The 21,625-nt window shown below is 40.3% G+C and overlaps 1 protein-coding gene across 3 annotated transcripts in view; it reads right to left on the bottom strand.

Annotated features, from left to right (window-relative positions):
• KCTD3 (potassium channel tetramerization domain containing 3) overlaps positions 1–9,447 on the bottom strand; it is a 50,276-nt gene extending 40,829 nt beyond the window's left edge. The window contains exons 1-4 of one of the 3 annotated variants that reach the window (XM_032317895.1): positions 8,864–9,447; positions 4,957–5,010; positions 4,654–4,699; positions 2,362–2,435 (exon numbers count right to left, since the gene is read on the bottom strand). In XM_032317895.1, the coding sequence (XP_032173786.1) occupies positions 2,362–2,435; positions 4,654–4,699; positions 4,957–5,010; positions 8,864–8,946 (257 nt within the window). In that variant the 5' untranslated portion in view covers positions 8,947–9,447. The remainder of the gene's footprint in view (positions 1–2,361; positions 2,436–4,653; positions 4,700–4,956; positions 5,011–8,863) is intronic. The other 2 variants (XM_032317894.1, XM_032317892.1) reach the window with 2 other exon arrangements.
• Positions 9,448–21,625: the final 12,178 nt, after the last annotated feature.

The raw sequence follows: 21,625 nt of genomic DNA, 5'->3' as shown, positions 1-21,625 counted from the left end.
TGGAGGACTGCCAGTACCCAACTCAAGATTTACCGTAAAGCTAATAGTAATCAAAGTAGTGTGGTACTGGTGAAAGAAAAGGTAATCTGAAAAGTCAACATACTGTATTTTTCCCAATATATTACTTTCTAGAAAAGGAGCTAATAAAAAGATCAATGACTGCACAGAGTGGGGATCAACAGGCAGAGCACAAAAGATTTTTAGGGTAGTGAAAACACTTTGCATATTAAAATGATGGACATGGGTCATTATACACTTGTCTAAACCCACAGGATGCACAACACCCCAAGTTAACTATAACATAAACTACGAGTTTTCTGTGGTTATGGTGTTGATAGTGAGAGAGACTACGTATGTGTGGGACTAGAGCAGGAAATACGTGGGAGATCTCTTTTCTTACTCTCAATTTTGTTGTAAACCTGAAACTGCTCTGAAAAAGTCTTACAAGAAAAAAAAAAATCCCTGTGTTTAATAAACATATGCAACTGCAGTGTTAAATTGCTTTTATTGGTCACTGGTTGTGACTGGTTTAACACAGAAAACAGTTAAACCTTTCTTACTCTAGTTCAATACCCTCTGTATTAACAGTAGAGTAGACTGGCTAATTACAAGGTGGCTCAGGACACAGCAGTTCCTGAGAACTCCAGTCTCCTGAGGAGGACAAAGAAACAAACATGTAATTGTAGTATGATAAGGGCATCACAACAATTTTATGGAGGGTAGAGAATTAGAACACAGTATTTTTAAAATTCCTTCCTATCTTCTTTCAAAAGGTAACAACACTCAGAAAATTTTAATTTGCTAGGCCTCTTTAAGTGAAATAGGGCAGCAATTTACAAGTAGAACACTCAGTAAATGCAGATATTAAAATCTACCTAGTTCTGCCTTTCCTGAGTTATCTAATGGTGGATTAATCAATAAGGACACTGACTAGAAGTAAATTTAAACTTCTTTAATCAAATGCTAGGGGTCAAAATAATTTTACTCAAGAAGTAAACAGTTAGTAATTTATATGTCACTTCTATCTAGACCAAGAAAACAAACAAAAAGCTCCAATGAACTTTTTTATTCATTCATTATCTGTTGAAAAGCTACTATATGCACTATTTTAACACTGGAAAAATCCCAGGAAACAAACTAGACCAAAAAATTGTTCACCTTTAAGGAGCCCATATGCCAGTGAATATAAGTCAAAAATCATACAGTATTATAAAGAAGTAGGTAAAATAAACCACCAGAATTTTTTTTTTAATTTCTTTAAAAGATTTTAAGTCATCTCTACACCCAGTTTGGGGCTCAAACTCACAACCCTGAGACCAAGAGTCACAAGCTCTACCAACTGAGCCAGCCAGTTACCCTTAAACAATTAGAATTTTAAAAACTGTATCTAAAAAAAGTATAAAGAGATGCTCAGTGAAAGCTCACTGGGAATATACAGAATAAAAGAATAATAAGATCCAAATTAGATTGTAAATTCTTGGTAGGAATCCAGACTATGGCAAAGTTACAAAGTTAAAGAAATAGTTTAAGTGATCATTCGTTTATCTACAAAAATCCATGTTAGATCCTGGGAATATACAGGATAATGCTTGCCCTGCTGGAATTTAAAGTGGAACAGAAGAGAGACTACTGAAAAAGGAATACGTGTAAGGAATGCTGCGGTGGCAGCTGGACAGGACACCAGGAAGACCTGTATTAGGAGGACACAGCACAGACCACTGAAGAGGTCTGGATTAAGCCAAGACCAGAAAGGGGTGAAACTATCAAAGCAAGAGAAATTCAGCAGAGGCAAGAGCAGAGAGAGCCTTAAGAAACAATAAAGTCCAAAGTCCCTAGCCATTAATCTAAGAACATATTAAATGAGAGGCTTTTTGTTTTTTGTTTTTGTTTTAAGATTCTTCATTTATTTCACAGAGAGAGACAGAGTGAGAGAGGGAGCATAAGCAGGGGGAGTGGGAGAGGGAGAAGCAGGCTGCCCTGAGCAGGGGGGTCGATCCCAGGACCCTGGGATCATGACCTGAGCCGAAGGCAGACACTTAATGACTGAGCGACCCAGGCACCCCTTAAATGAGAGTTTTAAGCAGGTAGCAACCAGATGAGATCTGTATTTGTAGAAGCTAATGTTAGCTACAGTGTGGAAAACCAATCAAAGCAATTGAAGACTGAAGGCAGGAACTGGTTAGGAAGCTGCTGGGAACAGTTTAGAGGAAGAATATGGATAGGATGGTCTCTGTTGAGTTTAATTTGGAGAAAACTTTTAAGCAAAAATAATTCGGGGGGTGGGGACCTTCCTCTCCACAAAATATACCAGAAGTACATACCTATTAGTAAGAATTTACTTTAAAAGGATTCATTTCTTACCGTAAGTCTAGTTCTTTTGTCCGAAGAAAGTTTAAAATGGGTGCAAATGCCGCTGGATCTCGATCAATAAATATCTACAAAGGAAGAATTATTTTTTAGAACTGTCTTATTTTCAAATTAAAAATAAACTAACATAAATATGTGTAATACAAACTTAGGGAACGAACACTAAATTATTTAAATACTGTATTTACTTGATTCCACTCTTAAATTTGAGTATTTCTAAAGTTGGAATGCAATTTTAATTCTGTGCATGTAATGTAGTACTGTCTCCCCACCCCAAAAACCTACGATTATATTGATAATATTTTAATTTGTAAGAAAAATGGCATGTGTTTATTGGTATCTTTGGTAAAAGTGACACCCAAGGGAGAATTTTTATCTGAAATTTACTAGAATTCAGTAAATATTTCAAGAATATTACACACAAGTAATACCATACCTTCTTATATTAATTATTGGTGACAGTGACATAATTTGTGATTCATATGTGAATCACTCGAACAACAATGTACTTTTATAAGATAATCAAGGCAAGTAAATACTGCACAGTGCTGCCAAAACTAGAAAAGAGGGGCACCTGGGTGGCTCAGTCAGTTACTCATCTGCCTTTGGCTCAAGTCATCATGTCAGGGTTCCGGGACTGAGCCCAGTGTGCGCCTCCCTGCTCAGTGGGAGTCTGCTTCTCCCGCTCTCCCTGCCCCACTCTCACGCCTGCTCCAGTGCACTCTCTTCTTTCTCTCTCTCAAATAAAATTAAAAAAAAGAAAAACTGGGAAAAGAATACTATTCTTCTAACACCTTTACATCCTATTATCCCAATTTGCTCAAAAGCTAGGGATGGGGGATGACAACAAAAAACATTTCTTAAAACCACAGAATACAGGGCACCTGGGTGGCCCAGTGGGTTAAAGCCTCTGCTCTGGCTCAGGTCATGATCTCAGGGTCCTGGGATCGAGCCCCACATCGGGCTCTCTGCTCAGCAGGGAGCCTGCCTCCCCCCCACCTCTATCTGCCTGCCTCTCTGCCTACTTGTGATCTCTTTATCAAATAAATAAAATCTTAAAAAAAAAAAAACCACAGAATACATACCAAGAAAATAAAATGCTTTAGAAAATATGAAATATGTATTTGATAACTTTCTATGGGAATGTATACCACTGCTATTTCAAATTAATTATAAAAGTATGGATCATAAAACTGAACACCTCTTAAAGCTTGGGTTAGTCAGCTAGACAGGGAAATGGTAGCTCACAGTAAAGCTCTTTATACCATGATTATGTTTATACAATGAATGAGGCTGTTCTAACTTCATAAATTCTTGCTTTTGTTTTCATTAGAACCAATGAGAAGCTGGAGAAACACCGCAGATCGCAGAGAATCTTATTACTGTTATCTTTTCTATAATCTCGTATGGACAACATGCCTTTGCTGTCTTATTTCATATGCAAATCCCATCACAGGAAATAAATACCTCTGGCCAGTTTGTTGCCTCCATTCGGAAAGTTTTTTTTTTTTTTTTTTTTAATGAGTACTAGCCATTTATTTTATATACAATGCTGCACACATTATAACTGCTTTTTAAATGTATAAACCAGTATTTTTGTACTAAAACCGAATAGTTCTTTCCTTCCCTCATTTCTCCAAGTTCTTCAGGTTATTCTCCAACAAACAGAAATCACAGGACTTCACTAATTAACAGTCCTAGCATTCTAACTCAGTATCAAAATATTTTAGTATTTATATTCATCTATTTATTGTTAAAGTTTTAATTACTGATTAAAAGTACTTCCACGGCGCCTGGCTGGCTCAGTGGGTTAAGCCTCTGCCTTCGGCTCAGGTCATGATCTCAGAGTCCTGGGATGGAGCCCCACATCGGGCTCTCTGCTCAGTGCGAACCTGCTTCCTCCCTCCTCTGCCTGCCTCTCTGCCTACTTGTGATCTCTCTCTGTGTGTCAAATAAATAAATGAAATCTTTTAAAAAAATAAAATAAAAAAATAAAAGTACTTCCTCTCCGGACAATGTGAGCTCATATCCTCACCTCCCTCTAATCACAAATACTTAAGTTGTTATATTCACTATTCCATTTAGAGTGCCCATCTATTAACTATAGGAAAACTATATACAACAAGAAATTAAACTTTTTAAGTACATATATGTCACTTTCATTTAGCGGTTATTAGAAGATCAGCTTTTCTGTCTGTTTTCTTAGAGTCACTACATAATAAGGGTCAAGCATTGCAAGCATTAGTTGATTCAATTTAGAAACATGTATCAACATATTACACTCACAGCACCAGTTTCATCTCGAAGTGTTGAAATTCTTCCACTCAGCAAACTAGAAGACATGAATAAGCCAGAGTTAGTTCTTAAAATCTGACTATGCATAAAATGTACTAATTATTTATCAAGTATCAAAGACCAATACAAATGAATCATCCTATCTCCAAAGTAAAATAAAAAATTTTTAATTCTGTTTTAAGAGTTCAGATTTTTTTAGCCAAGAAATAAAAACATTAACCAGGAAAGGGAGGTTTGTTATTATTTCAATGATCAAGTTTTATAAAAATGATATGAAAGAATTACATGAAATACCTGGAAAAAAAAGAATCTGGAATCCACATAAGAGTTTGTCTTGAGGTACTAAATCTGCAATTAAAAATTATCTGTTATTATGAATAAGGACATGATTTGAAATTTCAATATTCGATAACCTGCTTTAATATGCCGGCTAATAATTTACAAGTTGTTACACAGCTATAGCTATATCAATATTACACATTCATTATTTTAAAATTTCTCCACTTTCAATTCAGAGTTAAGATTATTCAAAGAGCTCTCAACAAAATCAAATGATTAGCTCACTGACATATACTGCTTCTTAAAACCCTATTTTCCAGATGCCCATCTCCTGAAGAATCAAAAGTAAGTCCATCACAACAAATCTGAACTTCTTAATGTGGCACTTAAAATTATCTTTCGGTCCTGTTTCATCTTTCCAACACGAGTGTCTTCTCATCTGTAAGACAATACTTCAATACCCCGGACAATTCGTGCTTCTTATTACCATTTCGGTATCTTTACCTCCATCCATTTTCTTGACATCACTCAGATGATACCTTCTCCTTAAAGGTTTCTCCAAATATTCTATCCTATATTATCTTTTTGAGCTTTTGTTGCATTCCTTCCTTCAAAAACTGCTCAGTAAGTAGCTCACTGTTCTGAGGTGCTATTTGATCAAGTCCAAGTTGTCTCAGTAGGACCAGTTCTGGGGGGGGGCTTTATCCCAGCCTACTGGAGCCAACTACCTGTTGCCCTCACGTGTCCTCACACAGAAGAGAGCCTGAGAGACAGCTTTGTTCCTCCACATTCATTATCTAACACTATTATCACCGCTTTAAAGCAGTCCCTGTGCCCATTAACCAGATTAAGAGAGGATCCAAGCAGTTTATTCAAGAAATGTGTATCTTCGCAGAATCTTAAGAAAAACTGAGGAACAGATTACAACAGTCAAAGGAAACTGACTAGGCCAAATAAAAGCCAAGTCCAGCAAATGGCAAACTGAAGGATACAAGGATCCACTGCCCAAATTAAAAAAATAATAATAATAATAAATCACTGTATTCTGAGGGGTATCACATTAATTCTAAATAAGGTCATTATAATTTATGATCTTTCACATTAATTAATTATTCAGCAAATTGTTTGCCAGATAACTCAAATTCCGTGTTACTTAGAAAATTACACAGGTCTGCTTAAAGTTGTATTAGCAATTTCAATTAAAATCAGCAGTCTGGGGTAGGTTTAATAATTCGAAATCTCTGGGCAAAGGGACTGGATCCTCACTCCACCAATTTCTTTCTTTTTTCAAACAAGAGGAAGACAAATGGGAAAAACACACACACAAAACAAAAAACAAAAAACAAAAAAACCCCAGAGACCTTTAAAACTAAGATCCAAGTATGACTTCATAAAAATGACATTTAAAATTACATATGATAAGCATAATTTTCTGCAATGTATTTGAAAGCCTTTTCTAATTTTTTTTTATTATCTCATACCCACAATGTGCCCAGAAGATGCCATATAAAAGATGTGGTATACATACACAATGGAATATTACTCAGCCATCAGAAAAATGAAATCTTACCATTTGCAACGACACAGATGGAACCAGAGGGTATCATATGCTAAGCTAAGTAAGTCACTTCTCTCATGAGGCCTCAAATCATACCCATTCATAATAGAATTAATCACAAATTGAGTCATATTAGGTTTCTTTTACTTCTTTAGGGTTTTTTGGGTAAATAATGTTAATTCTAAATGAAACCTCATCTTCTCTATTTCCTGAATCACCCATTACATGTAAAATAAATCATAAAAATCATTGCTCATTTTTGTAATTCCGTTGAGTATTTCCAGTTTCACATCCTGGGGTGGGGGGCGCGGGCAGGCAGAAGTCACAACAATAACAACAACACACATCTTACCTGTAACATATGCTTCTCTGCTCACAGTACACTCTCCTTTTGAGTTTTACTCTATCACCTCAGAGCCTTTCCTTCTATGCCACAGGTGGTTCTCCCAGTGGCAATTCCTCAACTTTAATGACAATGAAATCAGGATTTTTTTTTTTCCTTTATAATGATTTAAGTGATTGTGTTAATATGTTCTGTACAACATATACAGATGCCTTCTGAATCCCTTCTAGCCCTAAAACACTCCCAAGAGTCTATGATTCAAAGTAACTCAAGAAAATATTCTCAGAATGCCTGGAGCTTGATGTTCTATTTTTCTATAGGTCATGTCATTATTTATTTCAAAAACTATGTCATGTTAGCCAATTTAAAGTTCGTGGAATTTTTACTTAATTTTTCATTCCTATCTAACAACTTTCATCTTTTCTAAATTGTTCAATCTAATAATACATTTACCTTATTTTGTATTCTTTGCTAAGAGAAAGAAAACCTTAAATCCTATTATGATCTAGTTCTATACACAATGAAACAAAATAAAATGTTCCAGCTCCAAGATGGCTGCCTTTTAGGATTTAAAAACGTCAACTGAACTCTACATTCATTAACAAGAATGCACTCTTTCGACCACCCACTTTCAACATACAGTAAATAACAACACCTTTAATTTTTATCATACTAGCCTATGTCCTTTAGAATGCCTGAAAAAAGATGTCCACAATCTCTAGCAATTAGGAACCAGAGCAGGAATTTTAAATGACTCTAGTGCTAACATACACTCTAGGCCAACTCTTGTGGAAGAGTCGGTCCATTTTTTGCATCCGGAAGTTACCAAACCTGCAAAATTTTCATGTGATTTTAGGGGAAAAATCCATTTCTTACATGAGGAGACATAAATGTTCTCCAAAAGACCGGTATCTATACAATGCAATAATGTAGTATCTTATCTTACACTGTTAAACAGTTTTTTTCCGGATGTGAGGGAAAGAACAGGGAAAGAATGAAGAATTACTGTTTCTTGGGCTGAACTCTGTAGCACACTTAGAAAATGATTAAATGTTTAGGATTAAAACATGATACATTTTATTCCTACGGCCCACACTGCTGCTGATTTGCATTGTAAGAAATAGTAGTTAAGTTTTACATGTTGAAACCCTTTCACATTCTCGAGCCATTTCAACGCTCATCTACCAAGCTTTAAACTCAACCACCCCTTCCTTCCAACAGAGCTGGCAAAGTCCCATTCCTGAGAAGAGTGACTCATAAGCCATAGCAAATCCACCAAAAATGATCCTCCCCCCCCCCCCCAAGCATAATAAAAGGCACAGACACGGAGTGGAAAGCAGAGAGAGGATAAAGAGGCTTCAGTCTGTCTACTCCGTGCCACACTGTGCCCATACCCGAGGCTTTCCAGAACTGGTAAAACTGCAGTTGCTGGACCCACTGGCCTGCGAGTTGAACAGATCGTCCAAAGCCAGGCACCCAGAAACTGAAAATAAACAACAACGCACTGCCAATCTACTGCACCCCATCCACCGAAGTCCTGAGATTACAAACCCTCCTTAATTAGGAGGGGGAAAGCACTGGCCTCCTCATCCGAGCCAACCGACCCCCCCTGTTGCCCGGCGAGAAGGCAGGTTCCTCCGCAACAGCCAAACCACGAGGCCAGGCGTCTACAAAATAAATTCCTCAAATACACTGTAAGGTGAGGTTAGGAAGGCCTTTTAATGCTCCTCTTAGGCCGGCAGCTCAGAAAGGGGGAGGGACGAGGCTGGCATTCTAGGAAGGCGGGCTCGGGCACATGGGCCCGGCTCGCGCTCGTCCCAGAGGCCCTGCGGCCGCTCCGCCCGGAGCCCAGACTGGAGCCCGAGCCCCGCCGACAGTCCTCCCGCCCGGAGGGCCCCCCGCGTGCCCCGCCTGGCGCGGCTCCCACCTTCGCCCCGGTCCCCTCGACACCCGGCCCCCGTCGCCCCCCGGCGGGCCGCCCGCCGCATCCCCGGCCCGGAGCCCCTTCTCCGCCGACTCACCTGGTCCCCCCCACGTTCAGCTGCACGATCTCGCCGCTGCCGGCCGCCGCCGCGGCGAAGCCGCCGCAGTGCCCTCCCGCCATCTCCGGCGGCTCCGGGCGCGCACGCCGCCCGCCCTCCCCGCCCGGGGCCGTCGAGCCCGCGGCGGGAGCCCGAGGCGGCGGCGGCGGAGGCGGCGGAGGCGGCGGCGGCGGCGGCGGCGGAGGCTGTGGCTGGGCCAGCGGGGCGGCCGGAGGGCGGGAGGTGCGCGGAGCCTCCCCCACCTTCCCCGCGGCCGGCCCGAGCTCCCTCGCCGCCGCTTCTGCCCCTCCGCTCCCGCAGCGCGGGAGGGCGGCCCGGCCTCCGCCCCTCGCGGCCTCCAGGCCGCAGGGCCGGCCCGGACCTCTCCTAGCGCTCAGCCGCCGCCGCCACCGCCACGGCGGCCGCCGCAGCCCGCCGGGCAGAAGGGGTCGCCGCTGGGGACAAAATACCGCAGCGCTCGCCCCTTCGCCCGCCGCGGCCGCGAAGGAGGTGGAGGAGGAGGAAGGAAGGGCCGGGGAGGAGCTTCCCAGCCCCGCGGGGCCGGCGCGAGGGGAGGCGAGGGAATGCGCTCCTGGCCCGCCGCCCGCTCGGGCGGGATCCCGAGTCTCTCCTCCTCCGCGCGCGCGCCCGGCCTGTGCCCTGTGACTTGTAGGGTTTTCTGACACCGGGAGTCGGATTTCCCGGTTTGGGGGGCAAGTCCGGGCAGCCTGCTCTTAAGCAACTTTATGTATCGTCTCCTTTCTCCGCACGGATTTGGGAGGTGAAGGAAGTTTCCCGACGGCCCGTGGTTGATGCCTGACGTCGAAGGTGTCCGCGCTGCGAGAATCTGGGGATGTTACAACTTGTTGCCGGCGTTCCCCGCAGCGAGCGCGTTCCTGTATTCCCCTCCTCGGTCGCCAGCTGGTCCCCCGAGCAGTTCTGTTTTTTGTTTTGTTGAGCAGGGAAGGAAACATAAAAAACACCCAACAAACAACCCTTAGGCAGCAGGGCAGTGTGTTTCTGGACTAGGGCAAGTCACACCCAAATGCACACTTTTAAAAAAGGGTTTGCTTTAACTAGTATACATATTGGAAGCCCAAAACGTATATTTTTTAAATATACGTACATTTTTAAAATCTTAACACAAAGGGGTACCCGGCTGGCTCAGTCGGAAGAACACGGCAGATCTTGATCTGGGAGCTTTGAATTCAAGCCCCACCTTGGGAATAGAGAATACTTAAAAATAGAATCTTTTAAAAAATAAATTTAAAAAATATATATTTTATTTATTTATTTGACAGACAGAGATCACAATAGGCAGAGAAGCTGGCAGAGAGAGAGGAGGAAGCAGGCTCCCCATGGAGCAGGGATCCCCATGCGGGGATCAATCCCAGGACCCTGGGATCATGACCTGAGCCGAAGGCCGAGGCTTAACCCGCTGAGCCACCCAGGCACCTCCCAGAATAAAATCTTAACACTATAACACTTCATATTAGCTAACAAAAGCGAACAAAGTGCAGTATGTTTCAGAGTTTATTAATCTGTAGTACTAAATTCTGTTAAAAGGAAATAGTCCCAATATGGCGGCACTTTAGCTAAGCCCCATCAAGATTAAATGCCTAACCTGTGGGGGCCTTGTTGGGTTAGTGGGAAGAATATGGGAGTTGGTTCTTGCCATCCCGTTCTTGCAACCTGAGTTGGAGCCCCAACTTAGGTGTGGAGATTACTTAAAAATAAAATCTTAAAAAAAAAACAAAAACCCTTAATGCCTAACCTAATTGCAGTTTCAGCCTGTCCTAGGAGTGGAAATTTAAACCAATTAGTCTGGAATTTCCAGATCAGCTTTAGTGAGGTAACCTGACAGATAAGGCCTCTATCCTCCCCTGAGGGAAGGTAACCTTGCCTGAAATAATTTAGTCTTTCAACCTCCCAGTCCTACCTTCCTTTTGCCTCTAAAGATGTTTCTCATTTTGTACCACTCTAAGGAGCTGCCCAATTCATGAATCACTGAATAAAGCCAATTAGATCTGCAATTTACTCAGTTGGATTTTGTTTAACAGTTCTTAGCATGAATTGTGGGTTTTTTTTTTAATAGTTTTAACATTAAGAACTCAAACGGAAGACCTACTTGATGTTATGATTTTATTTTTATTGTCGTAATTTTTTTTTTGAAGATTTTATTTATTTATTTGACAGGTCACAAGTAGGCAGAGTGGCAGGCAGAGAGAGAGGAAGGGAAGCAGGCTCCCTGCTAAGCAGAGAGCCCGATGAGGGGCTCGATCCCAAGACTCTTAGATTTGGCCTAAGTGGTATCATTTTGGGCCTATGGTCTTGTTTTTTAACAGGATTTATTAAGGATTTATCACATGCTAGATGGTTTAGATATTTCTTGTCATTTTTTTTCTTCACGTCTATTATTACCACTATTTTACAAATTTTTAAAAAAACCTGAGACTTAAAATGATCAGGAAACTTGCTTAAAATTACATAGCCGGCAAGTGGCATAGCAGGAATTTGTAGGCAGGCAGTTTAATTTCAGGACCTCTTTGCAGTGTATACCTTAAACCTTCACTTTATACTGAGAAGATGAGTAACGGTTCTAATTAAAAGAGCAGGAAATTAAGATTTGCTCATATTTTAAACAGTGTTAGCTGTCCTTGCTCTAACCTGTAATGTCTGCTCCTACCAGAATCTGAAACTCTGCATTCAAAGTTGCAAGATAGAAGTTAGGTGCCCAAAAAAGGCCGCTTAATTCTAGGCCCATACCTTGGAAGAATATAAAAAAGATCACTTACTAACAGATTTTTGCCTTTAAGGAATTCAAGAGGCAATGTGGAGTTAAACTAAGGTTTGTGCTAGTATGATTTATAATAAGAAATAGATTTTTGGCCTTCATCCTCTGTTCTGGGACAGAACTCCTAAAACCATTATAAATTCCTAAATGATGAGAACAATAAGCATTTCTTAAGTTATAATAATGAGTGACTTCTGGAAAGCACTTAGATAACCTAAGGTTAGGGGCTGGTTCCTCAAAGACCCAACCCTGTGATTAGTGGGTTCGAACTTTTAGTCGCACCACCCACAACTCCCACCTCCAGGAAGAATCAATTACCAATGGTCAATGATTTAATCAATGAAGCCTTTGTAAAACCCTGAAGAGACAGGGCTGAGACAGCTTCCAGGTTGGTGAACATGTGAAGATTCAGGGGTTTTGGCACTCTCTGAGAGAGCATGGAATCTCTGTAGCCTTTTCCCATATCTTGCTCTTTAAATCTCTTCCACCTGAATATTCCACCTGATATTCCTGAGGTATATCCTTTTGTAATACATCCCTGATCTAGGAGTAAATGGGTTTCCTGAGTTGTGTGAGCTGCTCTAACAAATGAATCAAAGCCAAGGAGAGGTTTGCAAGAACCTGTGATTTGTGACCACCAGTCAGAAGCACAGAGAGCAACCTTACTTTGCAACTGGTGTCTCAAGTCCAAAGAGCAAGTCGGGGGACCCTCTGACCTATAGCCGGTCAGTCAGAAGCACAGTTAAAAACCTATGCTTGTGATTGGCATCTGAAGTAGAGGACACTCTTGTAGGACTGAACTCTTATTAATCTATGGAGTCCGAGCAGATAGTGTCAGAATTGAATTGAATTGTAGAACTGCGCCCCCTCCCCTATTGGTGTCCAGAGAATTGCCTGATGGTGGCAGGTAAACCCCTCCTTTCTCCACAGTGGGACTGTGTGCAGAATCCCTTAGTAGGTATTCAAGAATTCAGTGTATTCAAGTGAGATGTTGAGTAGGCAGTTGTAGGAGGATAGTTGGAAGACTATCCAGGCAGGCAGGGGCAAGGGACCTGTCCTGAGAGAAAACTACTCTTAAAAGGAAAAACATCCCATCCTGTTATTCGACACCACGTGGAAGGAGCCTTCCACCCTTTCCCACATGAACATGAATCTGATTGGTAGATGAGCACATGGCCGAAACCTGACTGGGTGCCAGGCAGGTGGAAAGTTAATCAGATTAAAGCCGCCTGCCAACAAGCCCATAAAACACCTAGATTTAAATACCAAAGTGGCAACCCTCTCAGGGCCCCTCCCTCTTCGAGGAGCTTTGTACTGTCTCCCAATAAACTTTGCTTTGCTGCCAACCACTCTATGTCTGGTCTACCTCTTCATTCTTCAAAGCTGCATGACCAAGAACCATGGGCACTGAAGGAAAGCAAATCCCAAAACACATTTGTTTTAAAAGCTGGAAGTTTGGAAGAGAGATTCAAACTGAAAATACTTTTAATCTTTGCCAAAATAAAACTTGGGGATTAGCAATAGTGATATGGCTGGTAGAGACATGGAACTGACTAAGATCGTAAGGGAGAGAGTGTAGAATGAGACAAGAATAGGGATCAGGAGAGAGAGCCCTTGACTATCTAATTTGGGAGACTGGGAGAGAAAGAAGATCCAGCCAAGAAAAACAGGAATTCTGGAAAGATGGAGGAAAACCAAGGGATTGGGGGTCCAGTGAGATGATGGGTCAAATAAAATAACTGAGAATGGACCACTGGATTTAGTAACATGAAGGAAGTTGGTGACCACTTAAGGATAGTTCTAGTGCAGCAGTGCGAGAAAGAGCGTGATTAGTGGGGTTTTGCTGTAAAGAAAAGTAAAGAAATGGACAGTAGCAAGCAGGGGAAGTAAGGTCAAAAGAAGGCTTTCTAAAGATGGCAAAAGAAATAATTATATACTGATGGAAACCATTTAGTAGAGAGCAAAAACTGGTAATTCAAGAGAGGTGGAAGGTAATTATTACAGTTATGTCTTTATGTACATGAAAAAAGACCATATCTAGCCAACACGTAAAGATAAACTGAGCCACAAGGATAGATAACTTGCCCAGTGTTTGCTGTTGGTCATTATTATTACGGTTCTCTTTTGACCCACCCCGGGTGTAGATACACCCATTATTTGGGTATGTCTCGAGTGATATACTCTGTGTATCAAAGGTTATAACCATAGGCATGAGATGACTGACCTCCCACAGAATTGTCAATATCTAAAGGCAAACCATAACAAAAGGAAAAGTACTCAGAGGTTCACTGGATCCCATCCAACCTCACCAAAAAAAACACATTCCTAATCTGATAGCAAACTCATCAAATAAGTTATAGTTTAAGGGGAAGATGTAAGGACAATAATCTGGAAAGACTGGTGTCTGGTCCTAACGCCGTCTCCCCTCCAGGCCCATGGTATGAAGATTATGGGAAAGAAAATAATCTACAGTTGAGAAGGAACCAAGAGAGCCAGTGTCCATAGGGGAGAGCCTGCTTTTAGCCTGTGTCAGGAATATTTAGAAAAGAGAGTGAAGGTAAAGGGAATTTTCCTTTTGAGAGACCATAAACTCCAAAGCTCAATTGGAAAGGTTGTGTGCTGGGGGCGAAGACTGGAAAATGAAAAACCTAAGTGCGGAATTTTTGTGCGCAACAGTATAAAATGGGAAAATTGGCATGAACAGATTGGTCCTGAGGTTCCCTTAGGCAGATTGTGGTGGTGATTTAGAGAAAGTTTTGTTTAATTTGGGGGTGGGGATGACAGCAAAGGCCTTTGCCTGAAGCAAAGAAAGTTCAATGAACACTCCCAGAAAACTAGTAAGGCCTGAGATGATCTCATACACCACCTATCAGCATTCAGTCTCCTGCTATCTTTTTCCCGTGTTCATTCCTACCTCTCTACTCCATTCCCGGTACAATGGTCACCTTGTTAATATTCCAAAATGTCAAATATGCTCCAGCTTCAGGGTTTTACACCTTGCTTTTCCCTCTGCTTATGAGGTTTTTCCTGAGGTAGAAAAAGGGCTCACTTCTTCAGAACTCAGCTCAAATATTACCTTAACAGAGAGATGTTTGTTCTTCTAAGACAACAAGAGAAACAGAATCATAACATATATACTTAATTAATGCAAAAGAAGGTATAAAATGAGTGAAGCAAGATAGAAATAGAAAACAGCAAGATGGTAGATTTAAACCAAACCGTATCAATAATCACATTAAATGTAAATGGTCTAAACACACCAATTAAGGCAAGGTTCATCAGACTGGATAAAAAAGCAAAACCAGGCACCTGGGTGGCTCAGTGGGTTAAACCTCTGCCTTCGGCTCAGGTCACAGTCCCAGGGTCCTGGGACCAAGCCCTGCATCGGGCTTTCTGCTCGGCAGGGAGCCTGTTTCCCCCATCTCTCTGCCTGCCTCTCTGCCTACTTGTGATCTCTCCCTCTCTCTCTGTGTCAAATAAATAAATAAAATCTTTTTAAAAAAAAAAAGAAAAAAAGAGTAATATACGCACAATGAGGTGGGGTTTTCCCCAGGAATGCAAGGTGTCTTTGTGTGTCAGGTCTCCCATTCATCTATTTTATAAGGATCCCAGTCATTGGATTTATGGCCCACTCTAAATCCAGGATGATTTCATTTCGGGATTCTCTAACTTAATTACATCTGTATAAATCCTATTTCAAATAAATTCACATTTACAGTTTCAGGAACTAGGATTTGGGCATATATTTTGGGGACCACCATTCCACTTACGATTTACATGTTCTTATAAAAACTGTTACACAAATATTTATATCAACTTTATTTGTAACAGCCAAAGGTAGAAACAATCCAGCTATTGATTATCAGGTGAAAGGCTAAACAAATTCCATTCCTTATAGTGAAAGGCTTCTCAACCATAAAAAGGAGTGAAGAACAACACATAAAAACCTAGATGAGTGTAAAAATAATTAAATGAATGTTAATATAACTGTAAGTACTGTGTGATTACATTTATGTAAAATTCTAGAATATATAAACCAGTCTTTAGTCATAGAAAGCGGTCAGATCAGTGTCTGGGCATGAGAAATGGAAAGGTATTTGATGGGGGGAATTACCAAGGGGTTCAAGGAAACTTTCTGAGTGATAGTTATGTTCATTATTTTGATTGGGGTGATGATTTTCTGGATGTACATGTCCGGCGCCAACTTAGTAAGTTGTATACTTTAGTAATTGCAGTTTATTGCATTTTTAGATGCAATTAAATATGTTGTCAAATACATTGTCAAAAATAATGTTTCCTTGTGGATCCTGCAACACCTTGTCATCTGCGGTAACTCCTGGAAATAATGCTAAGCCCTTTCACACTCCTTGTTTTTTTTTTCCTTTTTCTTTTTTCCTATGTGCTATGTGACACTTAAATGTGGGACTGCATCACATGGGCTCCCTTCCCTCTGACTTGCAATTTGTGTTAGCCAATGGGAGGTGCTAGCAAGAGATTCAGGACACAGTTCAGAAACCGTGGCCACGGGATTTATTTTTCCCTGTTTCTCCACAGTTCTGAAAGTGTTTGCATCTTAGATGGTCACACTTCATGTAAGTTATCCCTCCTTCAGAGGTCTAGCTCTGATGAGGACCCTTGTAAATCATGTCTTCCCTTAAAACAGGTAAAGTGGTTCCTGTTGTTCCTACTCCTTGTGTATTTTACCACCATTTCCTGGATCCCTGAAATCTGCTCACACCTCTCTAAAGGGTACCTTTATTTAACACTCTTTAATTAATATCTTTCCATCCCCCTCGTCCCCTCTCTTTCTCTCATACAATACACGCGTGCGCACGCGCACGCACACACACACACACACACACACACACATACTCCCTTCCTAAGATAAAACAAGATGTTCTCAGGGATAATACTCCTAACAGTGATAATATAATCTACTAAAATTTCCTGGATCTGCAATGGAAGATTCCACAATTACTAGGCAGAACTGTTTCAATTCTCCTTTATATTCTTATTTCTTGACCAGTCATTGGTAAACTGTGGCTCAAAGGTCAAATCTGACTCATTATCTGTCTTTGTAAATAAGATTTTATGGAAACATAGTTTTATGGAGACACAGCCAGGTCTATAGCTATTTTCACACCACAATGGCAGAGGTGAGTAGTCTTGACAGAGACCACGTGGCCTTTGAAACTATGATATTTGCTATCTAACCTTTCACAGAGAAAGTTTCTTAACGTAGGCCATGTCCAGTGCCTACTGATGCTTAGTAGATCAGGCCATTATTGTAACTTTCCAAAGAACAGAGCAATCTTCACCTTTAGACAAATAACTGCAGAAGATTTGAGAATAGTTTAGTTTAGTTTAGTTTTGTTTCTTTTTTCCCTGCTATCAAATTTTTAGGCAGGACTATCTTCCCACATTGTCACCATAAGCAGGAAGTCAACAATATAATGATTTTCTTTTACCTTATCCAGAGGAAAATGGGTTGTTGGAACCCAGAGCTTGGATTGTCCTTCCCATTTACCCCTGATGTCATGCAACCTTAAATCAGAAATATGGGTTAGTTACTGAAATTGAAATATGAGACTTCTCATAAAGTTTGAAACCTAAATACAACCAGATATAAATATGTGATTCTTCTTTATAAAAAATTGTGTACCAACAGTTCTGTAAAGTGTAGGAAGAATTAAAACAGAAGACTTTGGCTACACTACCATTTCTATTTTGGAGCAAGTTCTCTGATGATAATATTGATTAATATATTTAGTAGAGTACTTTTAAAAATCTTACATTATTAAAGAGTAAAAGCTTCTCATAACCATTAGTCAATATATATTGAATTCTCATTAAAAGTTAATAAATCATTATATAAAGTTCTTTGAAAACTATAAATCCAAATCCCATGCCATCATCACCAGGTTTGAAAGAAATGGGAATTAATCAGAACAATTCTTCATGTGTTCAAATTGTAATATTATGCCGCATGATTTGGTTTATTCTTACAAAAGCACAAAATATCGAAACATTTCCTCTGTAATTGATACTGTCCATCTACTTTCATAGGGATGACATCTTATTTCTTATCTGTTCAACCCCAACAGCTTACAACATAGGGATGATACATTCTCTTTTTATTTCTGGCAGTTGGTTCATTAGAGAACATTATTAAAGGCTTTGCCATCCAGCCATACATCCTGTCATATTTAGTCTTCATCATAGTTTACATACAAGCTCATTTCTTTACCTTGATGTCTACCAAATCTGGCTACTGACTTTTAAAGACCGAGGATTCAATAGTGATTAAATTATCTAACCATTTGTCCTGAGTGAGGGGATAATAAGCTCATTACCAGCATTATAATAGGGAATGATGTTCCATCAGAGTCATTACTCAGTTAACTCTTCAGAAATTTTTTTTTGCCTTCCCAAGCTGATTTCCAGACATAGCTAACTTCTGCAGGTGGTCATAACCTGTTTTCCATTATACTCAGACAGCTGTTTTAGCAACATATCATTTTGATTTATGGTCACACTGAGTGCAGATCTCTGGTGTTCACATCTCCTTTATATGTTGATGGTAATTCTCTAAAAAATACCCAAGTGGTAAGCATGGGCTACATGGTGTGAATAGAGTAATAGCTATAATTGATTACCTGTAAATTGAGTCATTAGGGTGTTGTGTTTCTTCTTTTCCCCAAATTATGCCAGTGGTGTTAGATAGAGCTTCCAGAATACCAGAAATATAATCTTCATTCCCTGGAGAAAATGAGTCCTAAGTGTTTTTCATAACACTGAATACCAGTCAGCCTCAAATCTTCATCACAAGAAATATATCTAGATGAGCCAAAGTGATAGACAATTTACTGATACAAACATTTATCTGACCATTTATTTGGAATATGATTCTTAATACAGAATAGAAACAGTTCTCCAGTTCCATGATTTTTCATTTTTAGGAAGGCAAAGTATGAGAACACCACAATCATTTTGGTTGAATTGTTATAGAATACTGCAGTCGTCACCCAATTCATATTCTTTAATTGACATATAAGTTGACATTTAATCCAGTAAAAGGCAGGAAAGGGGGAAATGGAACAACAGCAATATAACAAAATGACAACTAAACAACAAAAAATAATTTTCTGGAAAACAGCAAGCAAAATCGTATGGTTGAGTCTAACCATGCCAATAATTGCATTAAATATAAATAGTCTAATACCTCAATTATAGACAGAGATTATCAGATTCTATTTTTATTTTTTTAAAGATTTCATTTATTTATTTGACCAATAGAGACCACAGGTAGGCAGAGAGGCAGGCAGAGAGAGAGCAGGCTCCCTGCTGAGCACAGAACCCCATGTGGGAATCGATCCCATGACCCTGGAATCACGACCTGAGCCGAGGGTAGAAGCTTTAACCCACTGAGCCACCCAGGCACCCTAGATTCTATTTTTAAAAATCAAGACCCAAGTGTATGCTGTCTATAAGAAGTCCACTCAAATAAAAACATATAAGTAAAATAAAAATAAAGAGATGTAAAAGACATACCATGTGTTTCAGTTACTAATTTGTAGCCCCAAATTTATGCTTCATTATCTCATTCACAAAAACAGATCTGGAATATATATATATATCCCCCCCTTTGCCAGCTGGCATAAAACTGAATTTTGTTAATAGTGGGCACTAGAGAGACATTGCAATATAAAGGAGCAGGTTCCCAGAAAGCCCACCTTCTTTTCCCCCTCTTGGCCAGTGCATTTCCTCCAGTGCACAATGCCTACAGGGTACAGCTTTCTACAATATTTGGCTGCTCCTGGATATTTCACTAGTTCTTGACTCAGTCCACCATATGACCTGGGCCGCCAGTTTTTTCCTTAGGTTTTCTCTACCTCTGACTTTCAGCAATCCCTGCATGCCTGAATTTAAGAGGGAGCCTCTGTCCATTCTCTTTCTTGTCCCTTTCCCAACAGTGGATTGGTGTTGGTTATCACTCCTAATGGGCTTGTGGTAAATGCAAGGGATTCTTGTTTGCCTTGGTTTATCCTCAGTCTTACACTAATCTTATACTCCTGGACCGTGGGAATGGGACTTTCTTCCTGTGAAAGGTCTTTAACAGGAAAGTTTCCTGATCATTCCCCCCCATCTCTACCCCTGTTCATTGGCTTTTGCTTTGTTACTGTGAAAGATCTTGAGCCTAAGGGGACTCCTATTTCCTTGCAAGGTGAAGGGCCCTTGCTTCAACCTTACCCCCCAGACTTGATTTATTTGGTCCTGTGAGCCTTTACTACTCATGCAAAACACTTCATTTCTAACACTTCTGGTCACCAAATACATGTGTGGGGGATTTCCACATAAACAATTCTCTATGACACCAGCTGGGTGTCCTACAATCTAACTTAACTCTGACACCAGCTACCTGAAGAATGTCAGTCCCCACATGTTAAGGACAGTCTTACAAGACTGTCTCCCTCCTTCAGATATTAATCACATGTAGTAGTTCCCTAGGTTACCCACAACTTCTGTCCAACTTGGCCATAAATTAGCTGTCCCTATAATCCCTTCCTTGAATTCATTTAATTGGCTAGATCAGCTCACAGGACTTAGGGAAACACTTACATTTACTAATTTATCAAAGGACATGATAAAAGATATGGATGAACAGCCAGCTAAAGGGATACATAGCATAAGTCTGGAAGAGTACTGATCACAACAGGAGTTTCTGTCTCCGTGAGGTTGGCGTACATCACCTCCCTCGTATCTGCATATGTTTGCCAACCTCGAAGCTCTCTGGGATTTTTATGGAGGCTTTATCGTGAAGCTTTGAATAATCTTTAATTCTATTGCTAGCCCCTCTCCCTCCTCAAGAGAGTGTGGGATGGGTCTAAAAATTCAAAGTTTCTATTCATGGCTTGGTCTTTCTGCTGCTGACCACTCTTATTTGGAAACCATCTAAAATCCCACCCAGAGTCCTCTCATGATAACAAAAGACACTCCTATGACCCAAGAACTTATAAGGGTCTCCCACCTCTGTGTCAGAAATTAGGGGCAGACACACACACACACACACACACACACACACACATATGCATATACGTATACATACATATATATGCATATGTATATGTATATACATATACATACATATATATGCATATTTGTGTGTGTGTGTATATATATATATATATATTTTTTTTTTCCTATTGTCTCACACATGGTGATTGTTTGGAGTGGATGGTTTTAGGACTGGAAGAGGGTGGTAAAAAGGAAAAATAGGTAAATAGGTTAAAAGCCATATTTTAAGGGTCTTATATGCCAAACTGGAGATTTTGACATAGTATTATAGACTGAGGCAATCACTAAAAGATTTTTTAATAGGAGTGCATGCATGGCTCAGTTGGGCAATGATCTTTGAGAAAGATTGGTTAGGAAAGAGATTGGTGGTAGTAGGTGTGTTGCTAGGAGTCTGTTACACTGTATCAGGTAAGAAATGGAGGCATGGGGGCTCTTGGGTGGCTCAGTGGGTTGAGCCTCTGCCTTCAGCTTAGGTCATGATCCCAGAGTCCTGGGATCAAGCTCCACATTGGGCTCTCTGCTCAGTGGGGAGCCTGCTTCCCCCTTTCCCTCTGCCTGCCTCTCTGCCTACTTGTGATCTCTCTTAGTGTCAAATAAATAAATAAAATCTTTAAAAAAAAGAAAGAAAGAAAGAAAGGAAGAAAGAAAGAAATAAATAAAGAAAGAAAGAAAGAAAGAAAGAAAGAAAGAAAGAAAGAAAGAAAGAAATGGAGGCATGACCCAGGACAGTGCCAGTGGATGAACCTTAAGAGGATATCCTGTCAGTATTTGAACTTCGTCTTTTTTTGTAGACTCAAACATCTGTTTCTGTGAAGCAATTTAACTAGCACTCTGAGACAAACTCAGTGGAATTCAATGCTTATATAGGACTAATTATGAGGTAGCATATGGTT

The sequence above is a fragment of the Mustela erminea genome, chromosome 17, assembly GCF_009829155.1.
Source record: "Mustela erminea isolate mMusErm1 chromosome 17, mMusErm1.Pri, whole genome shotgun sequence".
NCBI lineage: Eukaryota > Metazoa > Chordata > Mammalia > Carnivora > Mustelidae > Mustela > Mustela erminea.
Note: the sequence above shows the minus strand (reverse complement) of the source record. Positions and strands in the feature narration are given on the sequence as shown.